At 45.5% G+C, this 24,483-nt stretch overlaps 1 protein-coding gene across 1 annotated transcript; it reads left to right on the plus strand.

Moving 5' to 3' along the window:
• Positions 1-198: 198 nt before the first annotated feature.
• On the plus strand, positions 199-24,280 carry kiaa0753 (KIAA0753 ortholog). The gene is given in 19 exon segments (XM_048265063.1): positions 199-1,310; positions 1,579-1,881; positions 1,973-2,222; positions 2,489-2,598; positions 3,188-3,250; positions 3,532-3,753; positions 3,979-4,156; positions 5,719-5,927; positions 6,299-6,432; positions 6,838-6,996; positions 7,944-8,033; positions 8,516-8,603; positions 9,089-9,160; positions 9,870-10,021; positions 10,023-10,038; positions 10,192-10,276; positions 10,966-11,086; positions 20,044-20,268; positions 22,362-24,280. Coding segments are annotated over 19 exon segments (2,739 nt in total). The 5' UTR covers positions 199-1,199; the 3' UTR covers positions 22,513-24,280.
• The last annotated feature ends 203 nt before the right edge of the window (positions 24,281-24,483 follow it).

A 24,483-nucleotide genomic window follows, 5' to 3' on the forward strand; every position in this document is an offset into this window, starting at 1 on the left:
CACCTCACCAGATGGGATTTTCATACCTACCCCGTCTTCCATGTAACATCGAGTGAGACAGAGCTGAGAACATGCGTTTTCAGTCCACAGAGATTTAGAAGCAGCACCATTAAAGACACTGTCCATCTGTAGTGTAAAATAATTACATTTTAAAATGACAGTTGTCTATTCTCCAAATGCGTGATCCCGTCACATATTCAAAACGTAGGCCTACCTTTCTGCCGCTGTACCCTCTTCCACCAGAGATCTACTCGAGTAGGTAGGTCTACCTCAGATGTGAGCTTAATACCACCAGTAGGCTATGCAGAGCTATACAGAACATACATCCACACAGCATGGTTTAACAATTATCTAGGCTGCACTGTCTGAAAATGTCCACATAGCCAACATTCCTCTCCGTGCCTATGCCTCTGTGTGTTTGACCAGAGATTTTACATCACCCTGTGATGCCCTTGCATGCAAATGATCAAAATTATCTCTGGTAACACACACACACACACACAATAGAGAGAGAGAGACAGAGAGAGTTCTGCAAAGAAGTCTGCAAAGAGTATAGGCCTTTATCGAGTTTTGTCTACTATAAGGCAGCCTGTGATTTTCATTCAAATTGAGAGAGGGCAGTAATGAGCAAAGTATATGCTCGCATCATAAAAGAAGAAGCAGCTTTTGTATGTTGTCATGGCGGCGGCGGTTTTAAACTGTGGCATAGCAGAGTTTGTTATTTTTGTAAAGTCGCTTAGTTGCCTGTAAATTACAGCCGATAAATGTATATGGATAGATTATAGCATTGCTGTACAGTAATATCATATGTATTTGATGTTCATTCTGATCAAATTTGTAACTCAAACGTCGCGTACCCGGATTTGACATTTCCCAATGAGTTTAGCAACATGGCTAATCAGATAGCTTTAACGTTGCTAGTTCGACGACCTGAATTTAAATCGGCATGCTCAGGTACTTCAGGGTAAACAGTTGGCATATGTCTGTTTTTCCCGCTACCACTCGTGTCTTTGAGTTGTCAATTATGCCATGGCCAAAATCGCGGACCTGGCCACGCATAAAGGACAGCTCCTCATAAACTCCATTCTACCGGTTGCTAACAATAACATTAGCCAATGACCCTAACGTACAACATGTAGGTAAATGTACGCTGTAACAATTTAGGTTAATATTTAGATTCATAACAAATCAAAGCCAATATGACAGCTAAGTTTCAGAGAGTGTCATTTGAAGACTTTAGTCATTTAAAGGGGTGTTGGATCCCTACTGGAGTGGGTACAACTCGCAGCACCCAGAGACCACAAACTCGGGTAAGTTGAGTTAACAATTGATGCGCATGAGTACCAGTAACAAATGATTTAGCGATAAATAGCTCATCAGTCATCTAATTTATTTGTAATTGTGGTATGCAGTAATTGCCTATAAATAACTGTATCTATTTAACGTTACAGAATAAGCATATTTTCATAAAATTGCCTAGGCTTTTTAAGTCTAGACGTTTCTGAATTTAAGTTGTACCTAGCGTTATAAGCATGGGTCGGTGAATAGCAATCGTACTCTAAATATGAAACATTACAGTTGCTGTTCAACGAGGCAATCCCGTTGGACCCCTCCAACCGAGAAACCCGCGTTGGGCCTCCGGCACCCATTGTAATTGAGAAGTTCGTGCAGCGGGCCACCGAGCTTGCAGATGGGGACAGCTGCGGCAGTTCTCTGCGCTTCTCCGTGCTCTCAGAAGAACGTTTGCAGACAGCTGTCAGACTTGCCAAGAGAGACCTACGGAGAAGGCGCCAACAGTCCCTCATCAACACCCCTCTCACCAGCTCACCTTGCAAACAAGAGCATGACTCTCAGGATGATAGCATCACAGACCTTCAGCAGGTAGCTAGCGAATGGAGCTCTCTTGTGTCATCATTGTTAAAATGAATGTAAAATGCCTGTAAATGTGAATGGAACAATATATTAATTTCAGAAGCAGAAGAAGGTTACCTCTAAAGGACAGCAGACTAGGAACGTTCAAAGGTCTGTGACAAAGTCAGGAGCAGAGGTGCTGGTGTACACTCCTCAGAAGCTCTCGGTTCCCACTGGATCAGCATATGGCCAGTCGCCTCCCACCAGGGACCCGGGGCCCAAAGTCGGCAGTAAACTGAGCCAAGAGATACGCAGGCTTCAGAAGGAGTTGGGTACTTGTGTCCAGAGGATAGAGCAACTGACTAATAAAGGTATGTCTATTGAGGATGAATACTTTGCTGTGTTTGTGTGACAGCAAATATTATTTATTGGACGAAAGAAAAGGTTTTGTAGGAAGAGTGTTTTAAGACCTTCTGTGCATTGCGCTGGGCCTATGTGAAATTGTGTCCTTGTTTGTGTAGGTGTACATGCATGGTATGTCGTGCATCTTGTGTCTGTGCTAAGAGTATTTGTGTAAATATGCGAAGCAGTAATGTGCATTTGTGACTGTCTGCATGTGTGCTCTGTGTTGTTCCAGGTCCGCTGATGGGAGAGCCCCTGGAGCCGGAGGAGCAGCGCAGGAAGGAGATCCGTCGACAGGAGCAGGCTGCACGCTCGGCTCGAATCATCTACAACCTCCAGCAACAGGTCTGACCATACAAACTGCCTGGCTCAGTCAGTACACTCAGTCAGTGCACTCTCTTTCTCAGACATTACAGCTGGAATAGTGTAGGGCAGAGGTTCCCAAACTTTTTTTACCCGCGTACCACCACCTACATTCTGACTCGGCTCGCGTACCCCCACCATCCGACACATAAAAACGTAACACATTCTGTTGACACATTCCAGGCATCGTGTTTAATTAGCCGCCCTACATGATAACAAATAACAAAATCAAAACGTGCAACTGGTCTATGAGCTTCCCGTAGTGGAAGCTCGCGCACCAACGGTGGTACACGTACCACAGATTGGGAATCCCTGGTGTAGGGGATTTTAGGGTCAATGTTGGTAGGTAGGGTTTTTAGAGTATAGCGTATACAAACGTATACCTATACTCAAAGAGTATACAAAGAGTACCAGTTTGTTGATGGTATTGAACATGCCTGCATTGAATTTCACGTTTCAACACAAGTTGTAGACTGTTTATAACTGTATGTGACAAATAAAAGCACTTGAATATAATGAACAGTAAAATGAATTAGTGTCTGATATCTATTTTCTTTTTCTCTTGATTTAGGTGAAAGACATTCAGGAGGATGTAGAGAAGCTTCGGTCCCAGAACATCAAATACACCAAGAAGGTATGTATCAGATCTCATACATAGATGCACTTCTGATGTCCCAACACAGGGAGGCAGTGTATCCATCAAAGTTCAAAATCCCTGTGCACAGCCTTTCTTTCTCCAGGTGCTGATGGTGTGCAGTAGAACTATTGAAAAGTCAAAAACTAGTATACATCGCACACTGGTGGATATATTTTTGCTGACTTTATTTGGCGTGAACAATGCGTTAGGCAGTGTATCCATCTTTTACAATGATCCAGTGATCACAGTGATGAACACACATATGTATCTGTGGTCAGTCCAGGGCCATGGACCGACTGACTGCGGCCCATCGAGGAGCGGTCAGGGCCATGCAGGTGTTCACCAACCAGCTGTCCGATCCAGCCGACTGCAGGGTGCCCCCCCACTACAAAGAGCTGGGCCAGCTGATCCGCCAGCTCTCGCTCTGCTCGGCCAAGGTGGAGGCGGGCCAGGACTCCGCGGTCCCAGAAACAGCCATCGATATCCTGCAGAAGCTGGAGGTTAGTTGTCATCTTCACTGCATCTTGTAATCAAACAGGCTCTAAGCCAAGTGCTTATAGATTTATTCTGTGTTGTGATATACGTGTAGAAATATATTAATATTTTTTCTCAGAACTCTGGTATTGATTGACTGGGTAATTCATTTATTGATTGATTAGCCTTGATCGATTTCCTAAGTGGATAATTGATTGAAGAGGCGTCCTTCTCCCTGTTCCTTGTGTTAGACACTGGACACAGCCCTGAGTAAGCAGCAGAGCCCCAAAAGGAGAGAGCTAAGGACGTGCGGCCTGTCCCCTATCAGACTGAGGTCCCCTGTGGGCAGACGGCACAGCATATCCCCTCCCAGATCACCCAGGGCCCCGGGGCCCCGCAAGCCCCCAGCACAGAGGAAGAAGCCCAAAGGTGAGCACCTTCCCTTGATAACTTTCAGACACTGTTATGGATATAGCTGTATGTGAGTGGAGAAATTGGAGGAAAAACTGTCAACAGCTGCTTTTGGCTTCTTGGTGAAATGTTTTCTCTTCTGATTATAGATTGTATTCCAAACTTTATTATGACTACAATTATTCAAATAATTGAAGTTAATCAAATGGTCCAAATAAAAAAAGCATGAAAGCATGATTGGAAATCCTGCAACAAGTCATTATAGTTAATGCAATGACCATCAGGGACTATGTTAGCACTAGTCGTTCTAATTTCCATAGCAGGAAAAAGTAATCAACTATTTTAATTTAAAACCCCAAATCTAATTTGTGATGACGTAAGTGCTTTTTTGCTGTTCAAGTGGTCAAGCTTAATGAGTTTACACACATTGGAAATTATTCACATTTTTCTCAGTTGAGTGCTGGTGCTGTGGAAGATTACATGTCGTTGTGTAGCGTGTGTGTCTTATCAAAATAGCTCCCATCCTGTTTGGTGCTTGAGAATTTGCCTATGTGCACTTGAAACTCTTGAAACGGTACCATTCGGTAATTAACTGGGAAGTGTGAATTAACAGGACATTGTACGTTTTTCATCTGGGCTCTAATTTATAACAATACAGTAATACCAACAAACTAATTTATACCACGCAACACCTGTTTATACGCAAACATAGGTGGGTCCGTGCACAGGCGAGGACGTTCTCTGCACATATTTGTTTGAATAACACAGTTTCCATGAAACTTCTAAAAATCAGGACAATTTCTTATTTAAAGTCAACCTTCGTCATGTTTCTAGATATTAAGTAAAACAATACAAAGCCGACGGATTAATCCTTCAGTCCTGCTAAAAGCTGAGAGTCTGTTCCAATTTCCTGGAAAGCCAATTTCCTGACAAAGTATGGGGTGATGGTGAACTAAATCTCCCATTTCTGGTGGCCCTTTGCGATTTTGTTTACCTCCATCCCTATGAGCGAGAGCGAGCCATTGGCCTCCTGTGGGCATGGAAATGTGCTGAAGCTTTTTGCGTTCGTCTGCGCCTCTCTCCTGCTGAGGTGAAATGGCTGTGGCAGGGAAGCAGATGAAGAGCCTGCCCGCGGGAGCTGGGGGGCAGACGGACACACCGGCACTTTGAGCCCCAGCCTCCACTTTCTCTCTCTCTCTCTCTGTGTGTGTTGTGTGTTGTGTGTTGTGTGTTGTGTGTTGTGTGTTGTGTGTGTGTGTGTGTATGTGTGTGTGTGTGTGTGTGTGTCTGGACGTTTTATTGGGGAAGTGCATCCCTGCCAGTCACTTCATGGGGTGAGACTGCTGCAGCCACACAGTCTCCTTGGAAACGAAGATATACTTCCCGTTCCCTTTTCCTAAACTTTCACTTCACAGCTAATCTGTGGGCTTTGGTTGCCCAGCAGTGTGATATTGTCGCATCCCTCTAGGATGCAATCAGCACTAACAGATCAGACTGAAATGAAATATTCTTTCTCTCTCTCTCTCTCTCTCTCTCTCTCTCCATCTCCCATCTTTCTCTCCATCCCCCGCCCTTCACAGGGCCACCAGTGTCCAGGAGACCGAGGCCAGCAGTGCAGAGGCCGGGGGGGAAGGCAAGGAGCGCGGTGCTCCGGGCCGGGCTGGAGAGCCTGCTGCAGCTGAGGGGCCATGAGGAGCAGGCAGAGCAGAGTCGGCCCCAGCCTCCTCCTCCAAAGCCCCGCGCTGGCACCAGCCACCAGGCAGCCGAATCCAACCCTGACAGGAGCAAGGTGAAGGGAAAAGCAGTGCATCATTACCCTGAAACAGATGGCATTTCATCTGAAACATTCAGCAGGCTACTCAAGGCTTTCAGTGTTATTGGGTGATCCAGGGTTTCTTAGTGTCTGATGTAGTACAGATGAGCTGTGGGAAGTACAGGACAGGGTCACTGGGGATGGAGTAACGGAGATGACCGCTGATGTTTTGCCTTCACATCCAGTCCTGACAGTATAAAAGAATCAGATCAATAAAGGCTACTACCTTTCTGGCAAAGAATTAATATACTTTACCATTGTTTTGGAATGGATATGTGTGTGTGTGTGTGTGTGTGTGTGTGTGTGTGTGTGTGTGTGTGTGTGTGCGCGTGTGTGTGTGTGCGCAGCAGGGTGGGCTGCCTCGTGAGTCTGGCTTCCAGCAGCCCACCGTCTCCTCCAGGCTGAAGGAGAGCCAGATACCGCAGAAGGAGGCCGTTGTCCCCTGGATCCCCACATCCCCTCGATCGCCAAACAAGCAACGGTGAGACTCAAGCACACTCGCTCCTCACATAACATCTCATAAGCTATGTTCACTGCATTGGCTGAACCTGTATGTGGTCGGAGTGGCCTGATATTTTGAACAGAGCTATACTTCAGGCTAAAGTCTGGAGAAATGGCCTAGCATTCTCGTCCTACAGTAAGATTCACTAATTTGTTATATGTCCAGCAGTGGGTTTTTATTGCCATCAGAATGGTTTCAGTAATATACAAGTAATAAAAAAAAAAAACCCAGTTCTTGTATTTTCCCATCTTATTCTATTAGTAAAATGGTCAGTGAGATTAAGATATTTTATATTAGGTAGAGTATAATTCACCAAGTTCCTTAAAAGCATGCCATTCATCAGCAATACAAGCAAAGGGCACTTGTTTTTGTATTTTCCTGCAGGGCCGTATCAAAGAGGCCGGAGCCGAGGTGTCTCTTCTCCACGCTGCGGAGCTCCGCTGGTCCTCCTGAGCAGCAGGGCCGAGGCGGGCCACCAGAGGAGCCGGGCCCAGCAGGCATGGGCCCAGAGCGGAGGCAGCAGGCCCACCAAGAGGCCCTCAGGTCTGGAGCTTTGAGTCTAAACCCTCATGCAGATATACAAGTGCTTTCCCAGGGTGCTTTGAGTAGGGAATTGAGAGAGAATTTTTGTGATCTTTGTTTTTTTCCCCCCTTCTGAGCAAGACTTGTCATGGTGGAAACAAAGGATGTTTTTTTTTTTTTTACAAAACTGTCCTTTTTCCTTCAGTCTTTAAATTTGCAGGGTAGAATGAGACGCTTTTGTTTCTTCCGAGCTCTCAACTGAATGTGAATGCTTTAGGCGGGAGTGATTGAAGTCACTGATAGTGTCATAGCAACAGCATGTTTTACACGCTTAACGCGTAGTGGTGGAACAATCAAACAGATTGTGGTGATGGCGGTTTTGTAAAGCACACCAGTGCTGAAGACACAGGCTACTAACATATCAGTCTTGCTCTGCTAGCACATTCCTCCCCCCACTGTTTCATTTGTGTGTGCGTGAGTTGGCTCAGATTGGGCAAACAAATTAGTTGTGGCACTACACTGGAAACCGAGGGGTTTGTAATGGATTTTTCCCCCTGTGCCTTAGTAATTAATTCATTTAAGAGCTCCTGACAAACTGCATTTGCAGAGAGCCGCAGGCACCCCTTTGATTCCAATTCAGACTTAATCTCTCCCCAATAAATTTCACTTTGGAACCCATCAAATGGGGGGACATTTATATCTCCCCGATACAAGTTCATTCGAAAACATCGCAGGCCTCCAAATCAAGCTACATATTGAAGTCTTTTCCTATTAATGAAATAATTATAGCTTTGCGCATGCTCACACAGTGAGCTGCAGGTGGCGGGTTCCTCTTCATTGTATCGTTTTGCTTTTTTTTCTCACCAGGGCTCAGTTGTGTTTCGACATAATTTACGCCACTAAACATCCCCTGTCACCTGCTGTGCACATTTCATTTTTACAGAGCTGCTCTCTGTCTTTTGATCCAGGCAAGCGTGGCTGGACAGGATCACGTTGGAGCGACTGCAGGAGCTGGAGCAGCTGGGCCACGAGGAGGCTGAGCGCGTCCAGAGGCTGCGGTGAGTCGGACGCACCCACAAAGCAGGGGAAAGCTTTCTGTGTGACGGTAGTGATTAGTTGGCTACATCTAGTGGGCACGCAAAGTCACTTTGCCCCCCTGTGTGCTGTAACAGCCCATGAGACTGCTGCAGGCCAGTGGCTTTAGCCTCTACACGCCAGCCTTTCTAATCTTGAGGAAACGTGACCAGAGCCTTCTTGGATGCCTACGAGGGAACAAAACAACAACAACAATAACAACAACAACAAAAAAAAAACCCTTTTAAGTGCTTATGTGCTAACTTGCGAACACAGCCAGCCAGGCTCAGAGTCCAGCTGAAGTGAGCCGGGCGTCGGGGAACGCTGTGGACACACTCCATCTTCTCATGTTTGACCAGCGCAGCTGATGAATGGCCTGTATAAAATATATGCCATTGAGTCTGTGTTGTTGCTGTCAAGTAAGTGTGTGTGTGTGTGTTTGTGTGTGTGTGTGTGTTTGTTTCAGATCTGAGGTGGGTTCTCCTACTCGCTGGGCAGAACGAGCTGAACAGGCCGCAAGAGAGAGGATCGAGCCTCTGCTGGAACGAGCCCAGGTACAAAACTGCCCTACAGGAAACTTGAAACGTGAACAACATTCTCATTTTATAAGTTGTAGATCAGCAGTAGCCAATCCCCTCAAGGACATCCCGCCTCCCACACACTTCAGTTGCAACCCTGTTTTGACCGATTTGTTGAGATTCAGTAAATTGAGCCCTTTAGGAGGAATAATGTGTTTACACTCGTGAATAACATGAATAACACTCTTTTTGTGTACTGTGGAACTCTGACTGTTGTAGTCATTTTACTGTATGTGTTTTCTTGTCTGTCTTTTTACTATGTTTTGTATTGTGATATGGACCGCTCTCTGTGTCCTGATTAAAGAATGAATTAAATTGAATTGTTAGATTGGGATTGCAGTGGAAGCCTAGTGAAGGGGGGAGATGTTCGGGGGAGGCGCGTTGAGTATACCTGCTGTAGGGGGTTTTGTCTGTGTGTGGATGAGGTACTGAGATGGGTGTTGTTGTCTTGGCTCTGCCAGAGGCTACGTGATTCGTGGGACAAGAAGGGCACCTCTCTTCAGCATCGTCTGTCTCAGCAGGCGGCAGACAGGGTGAGTGATCCGCTCTCCTCCAGCTCGCAAACACCGCAATCGATGCCAAGGCAGGAAAGGCCAACTGCTGTGTGGCGGCTCAGGGTCATGTTTAGTGCAAGTGATAGCCATTGTCTAGTCTGAAACAGGCTGCTGAAAAACATAAGCACAAAGAAAAGCATTGCTAATGGCATGACTCAGGCTTCATGTTTAATGAGGTTTTTCATAGACTACATACCATTACGCAACGGATATTTTGTAACCGTGCTGTTATTGAATTTGCAGAAATTTTAGGTTGCAGATGGATTCTCACTCAGAATTAAATAGAATATCAATATCTCTGGAGCTCTGTTGATGGAACAAACTTAGAGTCATTATTATTATAATACCAATACGTTTTAGTTATGGGTAAAAGTGATTACTACAATATCTGTTACTGAGATCTGATTACATTTTCATTTTTGGATTTAACAGGCTGTTGTGGCACAGGAAAAGTAGCCTGGTGTCAACACTGTAATGTACTTACAAAAATGAAAATAAGAGCTGATTGGTCAAATTCTCAGGCCATGACCAGTCGACTTTGGTTGACCTTGAAGCATCAATGTAACAAAAGAATAAATAAAAGTGAATCAATGGGAGCCATAGAACATGTCATTTTTCCTTATTGGCTTGATATCAGCCATCATCACTAGTGTCGTCCACCCACCTGCCCTCTTCCTCTCCCCTGCAGACGGCGGCCAGCGCTGAGCTCCTGAGCGAGGCCCTCCTGGAGGATCTTCTGGAGGACACGGCTCGCTCGCTGCAGGCGGTCAGGACGGACAGGCAGGCGGAGGAGCAGGCCCGCACCCTGGTGCGGGCGCCCACGCTGGACACCATGCTGCAGCATGGAGGAGATGGAGGTGGGCAGCAGCTCTGACGGGCAGCACGCTCCTCCCGTTGCCGTCGCTCTCTAACTGCCCGATTGCCTTTTGAGTTTTGAAACTGGGTTTTTCTCATGAATTGTGAAAATAATGTGTCATTTTTTTTTCCCTTGCTGATTCCCGTTGGAGCAGAAAGACCAGGAGGCTGTGCGGCGACGCTTTGCTTCTATTGTCTACTCAGACCCCCTCTACTGGGATAAGCCGGAGGCAGAATCAGGTGAGACAGCTACAAGTTTCTGACTCTAATTATCTTTTACGTCAACTTAAACTTCTTTAATTTAAATGATCTCTTATTCATTCAGGATGTGCATACCAGGGGATTATCTTTTTTGTTAGTTCTTGTTCTTGAGCTGTTCTTGTTCAAAGTTAATTTCTGAAGAATGCCTTCAGAATGAAACTATAAATAGGCATAAACAGGGTCTAATTAGATTTAAATTGGCCTTGATTTGAGGTCATTAGAAATCATCACTTGCCCAGCAGGTGAGAGGAGGCAGGGATTGAAAGTAACTCCGCATTGCATTTTAATCCCAGCATGTCGTCTGATGTTTAATTTGGTTCCTGATGTAAACTTATGTGATGTCAAGGTCCTTGGGGGAGTCCCTTATGAAGTTGTCCCTGTGTGTAGAGCAGCATAATAAACACCCTCTTGTACTTCAGTAGTTGTTTCTTTAAATCCACAGGAAGGTGACTTTGCCCATAGAGGAGTTCACATAGATATGCTGCATAAACTAGGGACGTGGCTGGTGGCCTGCAGGTGGCAGCAGCGCTGCAGAATAGATAGTAATGACTTTGCTTTCTTTCTCTGTCTCTCTCTTCTCCATTTATTCTCTTTCTCCCTCTCTCTTCCCTTTCTCTTTGTCTTTCTTCTTCTTCTCTGTCTGCCCCCTCTCTGTCCCTCTCTCTCAGGAGACCAGAGGGGAGGGGTGGTGTCCAGGCCGTTGTCTCCACAGCCCATTCGCCTGACCCGGCCAACTCTGAAGCACACCAGGAACCCTGAGATAATTCTGCAAAGTCCTGTTGAGTCAGGGTGAGCGTCCACACGTAACAATACCCAAGTGCTTATTTTAAGATTTAAAAGGATGTCCTGTTCATTACTCTCTTTCAGCCACTGCACAGGGAAGCTTTTGTGCTGCGTCACATCTCTCTCTCCCAAAATTCAATTTCATTTTTATCAGCCTTCCCTCCCTAATCCGACCCTCTAGTTCTGACTGAAAGCTGTGTGCCGTCTCCAACTTTTAGCCGGTTCTGACTTGAAATGGCAGTGCTGAATGCCCTTGCGGGCTCTTGAATCTTATTATAGTTGTGTTGAATGGCTAGTTGTCTACCTTTAGGAGCTCCCTCCCAGACTGAATGCATTACTGTGGGTAATGGTGTCGGAGATCATTAAATGGACACATTATTTCTGTTCAATGACTCAGCAGAATGGTGATTGGAAACGCGAGGGTGGTGCAAGGTGGCTTAAATGAGGCAAATCTTTGATTGTCAGAGAGCCATTATGAACTTTATATCTGCCAACAAATAAGTGTGTGGAGGACGGAGAAGAGTGATGGGCCCTGGTGGGCTGGCAGAGAAAGAGTGGACAGTCCGTCAAGAAGTGGCGCTTGAGAATTATTATTATTTTATTTTATTTTGGCTGACAGCATGTCTCTGTCTCTGCCCACCAAACCCCCATGGTGGCAGCCTCCTGGGCCTTGCCAAGAGAGTTGGACTTCTGCTGAGCTGTAGGACTTGGACACAGCAGACAAAGTTACTTCCTCTCTGACCAAATTAATCAGGGAAGTGGAGGTGGGAGGATGGAGTGGAGATGGAGTAGGAGAAGATGAGTGATCAGGGAGATGTCGGGAGTGAAGGGAGAAAGTGATCTGAAGTAAAAGTCTGTGTGTCTGTGTGTTGGTAAGATTTATAAGATTTAGCAGTCTTATCTTCTGGTTGGGGGACCATTAGCAAATGAAAGCCGCTTGAAAGCGTGGTCTTTCCTGAGGGCCAAATTCTTAAGTGAAAGCACCCTGTCCATTTTGGTATATTACAGCCGGAGAGCCAAGTGGCATCATCTTGCTTTGTCTTCTTCACACCTGGCTTTAGCCAGCCAGGGCTCTCATGAGTGCGGCGGTTTAAGGTGTGTCGCTTCGCTGCACAGACTGAGTGCCGGGTGAAGACCCTGCAGATGACCCTGATGACTGCGGCCGTTAAATAATTCTGTCCTTGCGGCGCTGTTGACACTCTTCTCACCTCTCCTACAGTTCAGCTGTGTGTGTGTGTGTGTGTGTGTGTGTGTGTGTGTGTGTTTGCCAGCCACAGCTGAGTGAACAGCATGCTCCAGTGGCTGAGGGCTAGGCTGAGTGGCAGGTCAATCTATAGTCGAGCTGTACCAGGAACCCAGCCCGCGTATGGTCACACATCTCCACTCGCTCTGGATAGTGAATCTTTTCTCCTCTTCTTTTTAGGGAGTCAACAACAGCTACGCGGTGGGTCATAACCATCTCATTTCATGCAATTCAACCCCATCATTTGTCTGCCATTTTCAGTATTGCAACATTTTTCCAGCAAACATGCACAGTGGCACAGATGAAGAAAAATCTATTTGCTGAAAAGGTCAATGCACTGAAAAAAAGTGTATCAGATTAAGAAGGCATTGCTTATTCCTGAAACCCTCTCATACGCTTATGCCACTGGAATGGCCCCATAATGTGTTTTCGCTCCCTCGGCAAGGAAAAATAAGTCAGCCAGTCACTTTCTGCTGTGGCAAATATTGATTTTTTTTTTTTTTTTTTAAACCAAGCTACTGATGGAGGGTTTTTTTTTTCTTCCCTCCAATTTTCCTGCATCATATTAGTTATTAGTGCTGGCCACTATCTGGTCAAGCCTGTGAGTAAAGGAGGGTCTGCAGTATACTCCGATGCCTTAGATACTTACTGCTGTGAGTAAAGGAGGGTCTGCAGTATACTCCGATGCCTTAGATACTTACTGCTGTTTTTTGTGGTGTTCTTTTTCCCCCTCCTTTTTCTCCTTCTCGGGGATGGAGAGACATGGCGCTCTCTCTGGAGGCTCGCCTGTAAAACGGGTGCTTTTGTAGTCCCTCCCTGGGGAGCGGAGAGAAGCCCATCAGCTGCCCTGCAGCAAGGCTGGCTGGGAAAAACCCTGTCTTTAACAAACACGGCAGTTTGTCAGCGAGCAGCCAGGGACGGTGCGGCACGTCGCCTATTCCCCCGTGACCCCCAGAGATGGGCAGCCGCTGGCTGATTAATTTGGCTTGAAGTCCCGAGTGGGGGTATTTTTCCCGATGTGTTCCAACGGGCGCTTCTTTTTCTGATGTCAGCTGTCCAACAGATGGTTTTTTTCTCTTCCCCCTTCTCTACTTTTGAGTTGATGTGAAGCGAGATGGGTTTGCTCAGAGGAAGTGTCAGCTGGACATGATGGATGATTTTGTATGACCGATGGGGCCGAGGCGCTTGAGCTGAGATGAACTCCGCTGTCCAGGATGTTCGTGGTCTGCATCAGAGCTACCAGCAGTAATTTAAATCGACTCTTAAGAGTGCTGAGGACTCCCATGTTATTTAAAGTAGCTTGGAGACGTACCAAATGCTGCAGTGTTGCTGCACGTGCACTGCTAAATTAAAAGTTGAGAGTAAGAAATTCACTCAGACTCCAGTATAAAACTACATAGTTAAGGCCAGTTTCTCTGTACATGGATTAAGCCTAGTCCTGGAATAAAGCAGAACTTCAGTGGAGATTTCCATTGAGAAAATTATCATTTAGTGTACCTACTTTTCCATTGAGAAAAATAATCATTTAGTGTACCTACTTTTCCATTGAGAAAAGCGTTGGGTCTAGGATTAGGTTTGATCCATGCAAAGGAAACCGGCCCATAAAGAAGTAACTTAATAACTCGCAGAAATTCGGCCACAGGAGATAGAGGATGTCTGGAGCGCCTTTTTGGAGTGTCAAAAAGATGACATGTTAATAGCCTGAGCGCCGTGGTCTCCGTGTGAGTTTGTGAGTAGCCGAGTGGGCAGTGGTGGCGTGAGTCAGCGCTGGAGCAGATATTGGGCCACAGCTGCTGATTACTGTTCCCTGCTCATTATGTGCCGCCTAATCTCTGATTACCTGTGTTCACAACACGCACTGTTCGGCTCCAATGCACTCCCCTCTGGCTATAAACACACACACACACACAGTGTCTTTCTGCTGTGGCAAATATTGCTTTTTTTTCTCTTCTAAAAGCACACACACACACAACACACACACACACACACATGCATAAACAGACACATCTGCAATCAGTGCATGATGGGCCCTGCCATTGTGCAAATGCAGGTGACTTCTCTTCAGTGTTGTCGGTTCTCAAATCGCTTCCTAATTTTGTGTTTAATTGACTGATGAGGAGACCGTGGGGTTCTTTGTGCATGCCCTACTGGCTCATTGAGAGTACCATAAGAGTGTAATTGACAGAGGAAGAGAAATGTCTGGATGTCCGTTTGAACACAATCATTTAAAACATGACTGTCATCTGATTTGTTATGAAGCTTATTGGAGCTGCTTACCTGCCTAATCTATTTTTCCAGCTTCTGCGTTGAGATGTGATTATGGAGCCAAGAATGTGTCTGTGTCTGCCTGCCTGTGTGTGTGTTTCTATTTTGTGTGTGTGTGTGTGTGTTTTGTGCGGCGGTGATTTGATCCTCACACAAAAACTCCCCCAATTGACGCTATGCTGCCCCTATTTGATATGTAGCAGTTTTACTCCTCCACATGAATGTCTGATTTGTGATGATTGAGTTACTTTGTCCCAAACGCTTGCTTGTGATGGATAATGGACTTGCATTATCAGTATTATGTGTCTACTCGCTCAGTGACTCTTTAGAGAAGTTCCTCATCTACTCATCATTACCGAATCTCTCGGGGTTTTTATTTTATTTTAATTAAATGTCTTAACTGGCATGTAATGTGATGTGAATGACAGTGCAGCGATGCTACATTAAATATTGGGAGAGGGCGAGGAGAGGAGAGCCCACGTTAAATCTGGGCACGCTCAGTGAGCCACTGCTGCAGATTTAACGAGAGAACACTCAGCTCGTGTTAGATCAGAAGTTTTTTTGCAGTAGGTTACCTCACCTAGCTCAAGCGGCGTCTGTGGTGCCCAAGGGGGGTGGTCCTGGAGAACAGTGAACAGAATCGTGGCGCTGTGGCCAACACCCTGGTGAGCGCGGGGGAGGTGGTGGTGGAGGGGGCAACTCTGTCTCCATGGCGAGAGGGAGCGAGCAGGAGAGCACATCAGACACAGCGACTGATCTCGTGTCTGACCGACCACCTGCCTGGCCCAAAGCCGTGCGCACATCAATGGGGGACGTCAGAGATGTGTGGTGCCTGGCTTCACCGTGGTGGTGTGTGTGTGTGGGGGGGGCTCTCACTTTTAGAATATTTTATGTCATATATTTAGCTTTTTTTCACATTTGCTATTTCTGATTCTACACATCCCTGACCATCCCTGCCAAATGAAACTAAATGTTTTATTTAAAGCCCCTCCAGTACTGCAATAAACACACACATTACTCTAAATAGTAAACTCTGAAGTTATACGCTCCATCAGTTCATCGACACCTTTTTGTAATGAGGTACAGGTGCCCCACGGCCTTTCTCACAGCCCGCTGCCATCTGTCTGCCTCCTCTCCCCTCCTGGTGCTTCATCTCTCCCGGTTGCCCAAGCTTTCCACTTTGTGCTTTTTTTTTTCCTCTGGAGACTTGCTTCCTAACATTCCTCTCTGTTGCTGAATCACCCCCTGCTATCTCTGAAACAGATTTGAGTTTCTAGCGAGCTCGATGCAGCCTTCTCTTTGATATACTGCGTTGGACTTGGGCCCCCTCTCTCCTCCATTAATAGACCGCTGGAGTTTTCGAGGAAGGGGATGAAACGGTCTTTTTCACGCAACCTCAGCTCTGAATCTTATTTCAGGGATTTATGGGGTAATGCAGCTTATCTGGTGCGGATGTGTGGCTTCTTTTTTTGCTGCGGGTGACTGAATTTAGCATCTGTGCTAGCGTGAATTGGTTGGTGTGTGCATGTTTTGATGGTTGGCCCCCAACTGTGAGCCTGTGAGGCTCGAAACAGCCTCATTGACCAAGGCAGGCTAGATGCCCTGCCCAGCCCTCTGATATATTGCCAGCGTGCCTTCGATACCCTGCAGTCCCTCCATGGTACCAGCTTTTATGAAGCAGCCCATTCAGACCACAGTGAACTCTAGCACGCCTGCTGCGCTCCTCGTCTCCACTTCACCTTGGCCCTGGTAGTTCAGCGGAGCTGTGGAGGGTCGCTGGAGCCCAGACTGGGGCTGTGAGTCAGCATTCATCACCGCCGCCTGGAGAGCACCTGTCCTTGTTCTCCCGTCTGGCAGAGTGCGGATCCCTCCGAGAGCCGCTAAGTGGGGATTACTGCTCTATTTCTAAGAACTTTACAGCCCTGTTAATATTTAAAATGGGGCTGCTTTAGTTGGGAGAGCGAGCGCTCCTGCCCTTAAAGTGCCATCGAATGCTGCGGGCCCTGCAGTGGGTGGCAGCATGTTGGCACTTTACTCCGCTTGTGAAGGACAAAGGGAGCACCTTGTGTAGGTGGCATAGATGAGGGCTGTGATGACAGCACTGCCAATCTGGCTGTGGGGGTTTGGTGGACCTTAATACAGTCTGTCTGGGTCTAGAGAACTGGCTGATCTGTTGCGTTGGCTTTGGCCGTGGCTCCCCGATCCCTGCCAGCCCCTGGCCACGACTCACCCCTCGCAGCTGGAGCAGAGGCTGTAGGGCTGAGACAAGGGTGAGAATCTGGCAGGGGAGGTGGGGGTTGTTCCTGGTGGCTGGTGTTCCTACTGCCTTGATGGTGACGCTTGTGTTGTGTGGCTGCCATGCTCCGCTGGTAGTGCTGCCTCTGCCTCCTCTCCCCCTTCTCTAAATTTAGCCGTGGCGAGTGCTGTTGCTGCCTTGGTGCTGTTTTGCTCGCAGAAGGGATTAGTGGCCCTGGACATGTCGGTAGCCAGCTGAGGCCCAGCTCACTCTGGGCACCGCCAGCCAGTCCTCCCCTTGCATGTGCAGCCATCGCTCCAAAACCAACACCGCCTCTGCTCCACCTCAAGGGAGAAAGGAGCCTGAAACACAGCAGGTCATTTAGAGGCCATGATGCTCAGTGGGTCGTTGTAGTGTGAGGTGTAGCCAAGGAGAACAATGTGTTGACCTTAAACAGATGGGAATGCTCCTTTTTCTACAAAAATGAGCTTGTTACCCTTTCCCCCAGGTAGAGACAGGAGGTATTATAATACAGGTTGGTCTCAAAAAAATTGAATATCATGGAAAAGTTCATTTTTATCCCCCAATTTAATTAAAAAAGTTATCATATCAAATCATATATTCTAGATTCATTAGATATAAAGTGTAATATGTCAAGCCATTCTTTGTTGTAATCTTGATGATTACGGCTTACAGCTCATGAAAACCAAAAGTGAGTATCTCAAAATATTAGGTTATAAGGAGGTTATAATACAGAAATGTCGACCTTTTGAAAAGAAATGAACTAATCTGACTAATTTGACTAATCTAAAATAGTTAATCTATACACTCAATACTTGTTCTGGCTGCTTTTGCACAAATTACTGCATCAATGAGGCAATCAGCCTGTGGCACTGCTGAAGTGTTATGGAAGCCCAGGTTGCTTTGATAGCAACTGTATTGTTGGGTCTGGTGTCCTACCACACTTTTCCATTCCAGTCAACTTTCCATGTATATGCTTTCATACAGCACTCCATGAGCTCCTGCCCACCTTCTGTGGCTTACCCTCTTTGTGGAGGGTGTCAATGAGTGCCTTTTGGACAACTATCAAGTCTGCAGTCTTTCCCATGATTGTGGTTGTTTACAGAACCATACTAAGAGTTTAAAGGCTCAGGAAACCAACATTTCTGTATTATAACCTCTTTATTCTAATATTTTTGGATACTCATTTTTGGTTTTCATGACCTGTAAGCCATAATCATCAAGATTACGACAAAAAATGGCTTGAAATATTTTACTTTATATCTAATGAATCTAGAATATATGAAAGATCCACTTTTTGAACTATATTAGGTTGGAAAACCTTTCCACAATATTCAAATTTTTTGAGACCCACCTGTAGTCTCCGTCTGTTGTGTGTGGGTGTGCTTGTTTACTAGGGCTGCACGATTATGGCCAAAATGATAATCACGATTATTTTGATCAATATTGAGATCACAATTATTTATCACAATTATTATTTAATTTTAGTGACAAAAATATTTTTCCCCCCTAAACATATTGGACTTGCTATCTGGCTCACCCAAATTCTTCCACTCACATTTACTCCCCAAAATTACTGCAAATATAGATTGACTGTGACTTCCAAACTTTCAGCTTGCTACTTTGTTAATATTTGGGGAAACGTTAACGGCAACACAGTAATTACAAAGTATTAAGAAATACTGTTAATTTGATGCTTTTTAATTCATTTATAAATGGTGCACTTGTCAATTTAAGACCCTTTGCCAGATCCACTCAAATAGCCTATGGCTAGTGCTGTGCCCACTCAATTTGTAAATGGTCAGTAATGGGAACTGTTGCCAATGCCATTGCGCGCTCTCTTGTGCACGCTCAAATGCGTTCCCAATTAAATGGAGTAGCATAACGTGGTAAGATCTGCTGCAATGGAGATACTATGTATCTCGATGTAACAAGCTGTTTTGACATTGATATTGTAAACGTTCTTTAGGAAGAGTGTAAAGCAGTTTGCAGTAGCCTGAAGTTAATCATAACGTCTATCACTGGGAAAAAAATAGCTAGCTATGATAACCTAATTATATGCTTGGCAGGCCGGATTAAAGTGTGGCGGGCGGATCTATGATAAACTAATAAATGCTCGGGCGGGCGGATTAAAGTGCGTGGCGGGCGCGCAGTTTGGACACCCCTGGTTTAGTCATTCGTTGATATGTAAAACACTGACGTGTAGGCTACAATTTCATTATTGTTCACTCGTTTTGAGTAGGCTGTGTCTTGAAACGCATATGCATTGTAGGTTGCACATGTAGCTTATTAAATACATTAATATAATTCACGGATCCCGTCGTTAGCTCAACTCCTATTATAGGCTATATCGGAGGAAGCAAACAAGGACTAAAAGTTAACGTGATAAAAATGCATGTGTGGTTTCATGTGATGCGTTTCACGGTATGAGTTGAGAGCCCTGCTTTGCTTAAGTTTTTGGTTAACTCCACTTGCCTGAAATCCGAAATATTTTCGAACAACGGATGATCCGTTTCGAGGGACAAGCTCTTGGCCTGCTGTGCCACACATTTGATTTTTGATCGTCGTTTTTTTGTATAGTCTAACTAGCCTACTAATAGTTAACATAATGCTACTAGTCCACAGTGCATCCAAACTGAGCATTGCATCAGGCTGAGCAGTGCAGGGAACAGTTGTCATTGGTAGGATGCATGCAGGCACATTGTTTTGTAGCGGAGTGTTCTATGGGTTGCCAGGTTGGTTCAATGGGTAGAGCACGCATTTTTAATATCGCTCGATCACGCAAATTTGATCGTGGGAAGCCAAAATCGTGATTGTGATTAAAATTCGATTAATTGTGCAGCCCTATTGATTACTTAACATTTTCATGCTTATCATGTGTCTCCATATTTCGGTCTTCTCCTACATAATGATCCTCTTGCAGGAAGCAAAAAAAAAAAAGATGCATGATTTTTTTTTAATTTTTTTATTTAACCTTCTTTACCGACCAAATGTAGGGGCGAGGTTTTGCACTCTGACTGCTGTTGCTTGAATCTGTTCAAGCCCAGCCTATGAATTTATTTTTGCATCTCTCAAATCATTCAATGTTATAATACCTTCGTCTCATCAGTCATAATAACTTCAGAAATGCCATTGATTCAGCATAATAAAGATGTAATTGAATGTTTTGCCTATCTTATACATCTCTTTACCATCCAGTGTCTTGTTTGAGACACCAGCCCTGGAGAGTGGCAGTCCGGCACATGAGCCCCAACTACAGCAGAGCACCAATGGCAGAGTAGATCGACCGGGAGGAGTCCAGCTGTCTTTGCCCAGCAGCACGCTCAACAGCATCCTGAGGTACAGGGAAAATCACAATGCCTACCTGAGGCTGGTCTCCCATGAGGCAGTGGGCAGTTTTAACCCCTGGGCCATCGCAGACAGGTGAGTGTCATCCATATTCTGTTTATCGTGTGTGTTTATCACAGTACATTTCAACTCATTAACACACATGATATTACATAAAAATGGGAAGTACATTTTATGGCAGTGAAAAAATATGTATGTGAAGATTTGTGTTCTGAATGAGATGGGCCTATTTATTTTACTTTGGAAATTTAGAACAAATGATAGCATTAAAATGCTGTAAACCCTTCAGTGATGTTATCAAACATCTGTGACTCTATACACTGGATTTGTTTTATTGCAAAGTACCGGTACGTACATTGTGACGTGCAGATCGTAACCAGTCAGTGATCAGATCAGTGTACACAAACAGACAAGTATAACAAGCCATAGATTATGCTATTAGAGGAACGGGTGCCTTTGGGCGAGGCTAAATCTTTCGTCTTTGTCAGACTTAGTGAAAGTCAATTCCAGCTATCGGATTTTGCTCATTTGTGGCAGTGCGCAGTGGTGAAGACACTGCTCCACACAGTAGTAAACGCCTGTTCAGGTGAAACAAGCCCTCGAAAAGAGCAGCTCTGTCGTCAGTGGTTCAGCTGTGCCATTTAGTTGAGTATTTATTTATTTATTTATTTATTTATTTATTTACCTCCACATGCTCGACACACTCCTGACACTTACATCCACTCATGTTTATGCCCAGAGCCGCTGCTAAAGGTGTAATGTGATAACTTCCAGCGATCCCCCTGAATACCAAGTCGCGTGCTCACCTGGCCAGGGGCCATGGGTTCACTCAGCTGCCTATCAAACATTAGCTATGGCTTGAGTCTGGTGGTTTAGTGGACTTGTAATGGTGCCTCCGTGGTGTGGGATCGTGGAGGGGTCCCATTACGCTCTCGAGCCGTTTAGCTTGGCATTGGCTCACCCACCCACCATCTGATTTGCATATTCCACTGAATTGTAAAGTTGGCGCATTGCAGAGAATCTGCTGGCGCCGCTCCACCGAGACACATGTAAAAATATGAAAGTGAAATTATTATTATTTTTTTTTTGCTCTCGAGTACCCACTGCTCAGCCTCAGCTGCTTGAAGGGAAATGTTAGAGCACACTAAGGGCCACGGCACCCCCCACCTCACCCCGCCACACACACACACACACACATGCCTCACTAGCCTGTAGGACTGCGTGGGCCAGTGAAACTTTTGGAAGAACGATTTGAAAATGATTAGCTGAAGAACTGTTACCCTTGGAAAAGGTAATAACAGTCAGCACCAGTTGTCTCCAAGGGTACAGCATTGTGTCGGTCTCTCTCCTCCTCTCTACAGCAAGTAGATGGCCAAAGTGAGAATGTGATGGTGTCTGAAGGGGATGGGAGGAGTGGTGGTAGCAGGGATGGGTGATCCAGTCGAGGACAGTTTAGGTTGTAGCCGCCGTGAGAGAGGAGCACTGCCGGAGGCGCCGGCCTCATTACTATTCTGGAGAGATGGGAAATGACTGGAGCTGTCGCATGAAGGCTCTCAGTCAGTCAAGTGACCTGTCTGTCGGTCCAGAGATGTGGCTAATAAGCAGCGCCGAGCCACTGTGGGGTCTGGCACAGGCTGCCGCTTCATTGCTCTCTAGCTTCTTTCTCTCTCCCTCTCTCTCTCACTGAGGCTACTCTGCTCTCCCTCGTTCTCTCATTCTATGTATGTGTCTATGGTCTGCTCTCTGTCTCACTCCCTTGTCTCTCCATTTATTTGTCTGCACTCCCTCTCTCTCTTTCCTTCCTCTCTGCCATCCCTCTCTCTCTCTCTCTCTCTCTCTCTCTCATGAATTGGCTGTCTCTCAGATACACTGCAGTGTGGATGTTTGGGGGGAAATGGGAATACGTAACCCGCTGTATTTTTAGACCGTTTTCTCATCAGTCAGGGAAAGGCCTCTCTTGTGACCAGATAGGGTCAGCCAGCCTTGTGTACGTTGTGCCCTGCCAGGGCAAGAGAGCTCTTATTAAAAGTGAAAGGGCCGCTAATGAATGAATTCCACCTTTTTGATTATAGTAAATTGCCTATCTGGGATACAGCTCAGCTATCATTTGATGCGCTCTGTATTTTTTTTTAATTAATGATTTCATTCCTCTGTCTCCTCCCGGGCAGTCTGGCGGAGGAGCTGATGACGGAGGCGTTGGCGGACGTCGCCGCCGAGTTCCAGGACGCGTGCGAGGAATACGCTGAGGCCGTCTTTACGTCGGAGTTCCTGCGACCGATCCAGTCGCCCCCCTCGTCTGTGCGAACGGCGAGTGTGTAGGGGTGGTGCAGGGAAGATGATGGAGGCAGTCTGTAAGAATCCCTCTCAGTAATTCTCCCTTTCCCTTGCAAAGGAGAGAAAACATTTTGAGATTGAAAACATTTGAGGAGGATTCTTCTCATTTTTTTGTATATTTTTTTTTTTTAATTCAGTGTGTATTTTTTTTTTTTGTATATTCAGGGACTTAAAAGAGTGACAGTGAAATCATTGGATTATGAAATATTGAGTTCATAGTTGTGCAGAGCCTTTGGCCGATGGAATGTATCCAAGTATCTTCGAGTGAATCCGCCATTTTTCGCACCTACTTTTGGCCAGTTCTCACTGAGGCCCTAATGCATGGGTGAGCCGCTGCCGCTGGGGACGTCCATGTTAATGAGAGTTGAAGGCTAATGGGGATGTGCGAAACAGGATTATGAGATTCCATTCACATCACCTTCACATACACTCATTGCACCCACTCATTCACCACATGCAAAAGAGAGAATATAGTCACTTCTTTTATCACTTTTTAAAATGCAGTGCTTGAAGTAGGCTGATGAAAAATAAAGTTTTTAACTGGCAGCATGGGAGGCAGCCTGTTTGTTTTTACCCCTTCACTAAAGCTGCGTGCTCTCCATGCATTTTTCCCTCCATTTTATTTTTATACACCAGCACCCACTAGTCCTGGGAGAGCAGGAACTTAAAAAAAAAAAAAAGACAGACATGACTTGGCACACCATGAGTGAGCGCATGTTTTCTTTCATAAAGAGAAAGGCCTGGCTTGGCTTGGAGTTGCTGTAGTTTGCTGGTGTATGTGTCAGAGGCCCCAGGGGGAAAGCAGGGGGTGCGCTGACAGAAGACTGGGACGTCCAGATGTTGGGACAGCCCCTGGGGCCCTGCCTCTGACAGGAAGACAGAGAGTGGCTGAGGGATTCGGCTCACACGCAAATGCATGGAGACACGTCTGCTGCCTTAAGACTATCTGGTTGTCCGAAGGAAGCATGTGGAAAATGAGCCGCCATTCTGTCAGTGCTATTGGACTCAGGTTATGCTTTCATTTTGTCTTACATGTAGGTGTCTCAGTGTGACGTTTGTCTGTGTGTGTGTCTTAGATACTTGGAAATAATATAACCATTTCCCATTGGAAGCTGTCAGTGCATGGAGCATAAAGAGTTTCATTACGTTTGTATTTTGTATATTTTTTTCTCCCATAGCTCAGTCCACTTTCCCTAGTTTGTCTCTGATATGCCTCACTGATAGTGCACCATGCATTTAATCACCACAAAGGCTTACGTATAAAAAGGAATTGTATATGTGACAAGAAAGATTTGGTCTGTTTGAGGAATAAAGACAACCATGTCATGATGCTCTTTGAAGCTAAAACTAAGCTGTTCGCTTGGTAGCAGTGCTTTAATTGAGTCATAAAACCCCTCTTATATTTCTCTCAGCAGAGGAGTTAACACTGTCTCATCCAGAAGCAGCCTGTGTTCAAATCTAGAGAGAAAATATCAGATGGGCTTTTAACAGGTGCCAATGCCATTTACACACCCAATCCACCAAAGACACCCTCAACTGATCATCTGCCCATGTTCGGACCACTACGTGTGTGTGTCTTTGTGTGTGTGTGTGTGTGTCTTTGTGTGTGTGTGTGTGTGTGTGTGTGTGAGAGAGAGAGAGAGTAAGAATGTTTGTTTTAAAAGGGGTGATAAGACTTGAGACAACAGATGTGATAATATTTAATGAAAGAATAATGTTGGTTTATTTTTAATAAACACATATTTTAAGATTATTCCTGTCTGTATGTATTCTTGTGATTATTCCTGCCTGTATGCATTCTTGTGTTTATCAGTAGGCTTCTAAAAAATCAGAGGAAATGATCCTTGGCAAAAGGTCCTCCAGTTTCATGGATAGAATTTCAGCTAAAGGATAAAGTTCCAATTAATTCAATTAGTCTTTTTTGCTTGCAAGCCTGTCCAGAGTAATCAATGCTAT

Source organism: Alosa alosa, chromosome 15, assembly GCF_017589495.1.
Source record: "Alosa alosa isolate M-15738 ecotype Scorff River chromosome 15, AALO_Geno_1.1, whole genome shotgun sequence".
Lineage (NCBI taxonomy): Eukaryota > Metazoa > Chordata > Actinopteri > Clupeiformes > Clupeidae > Alosa > Alosa alosa.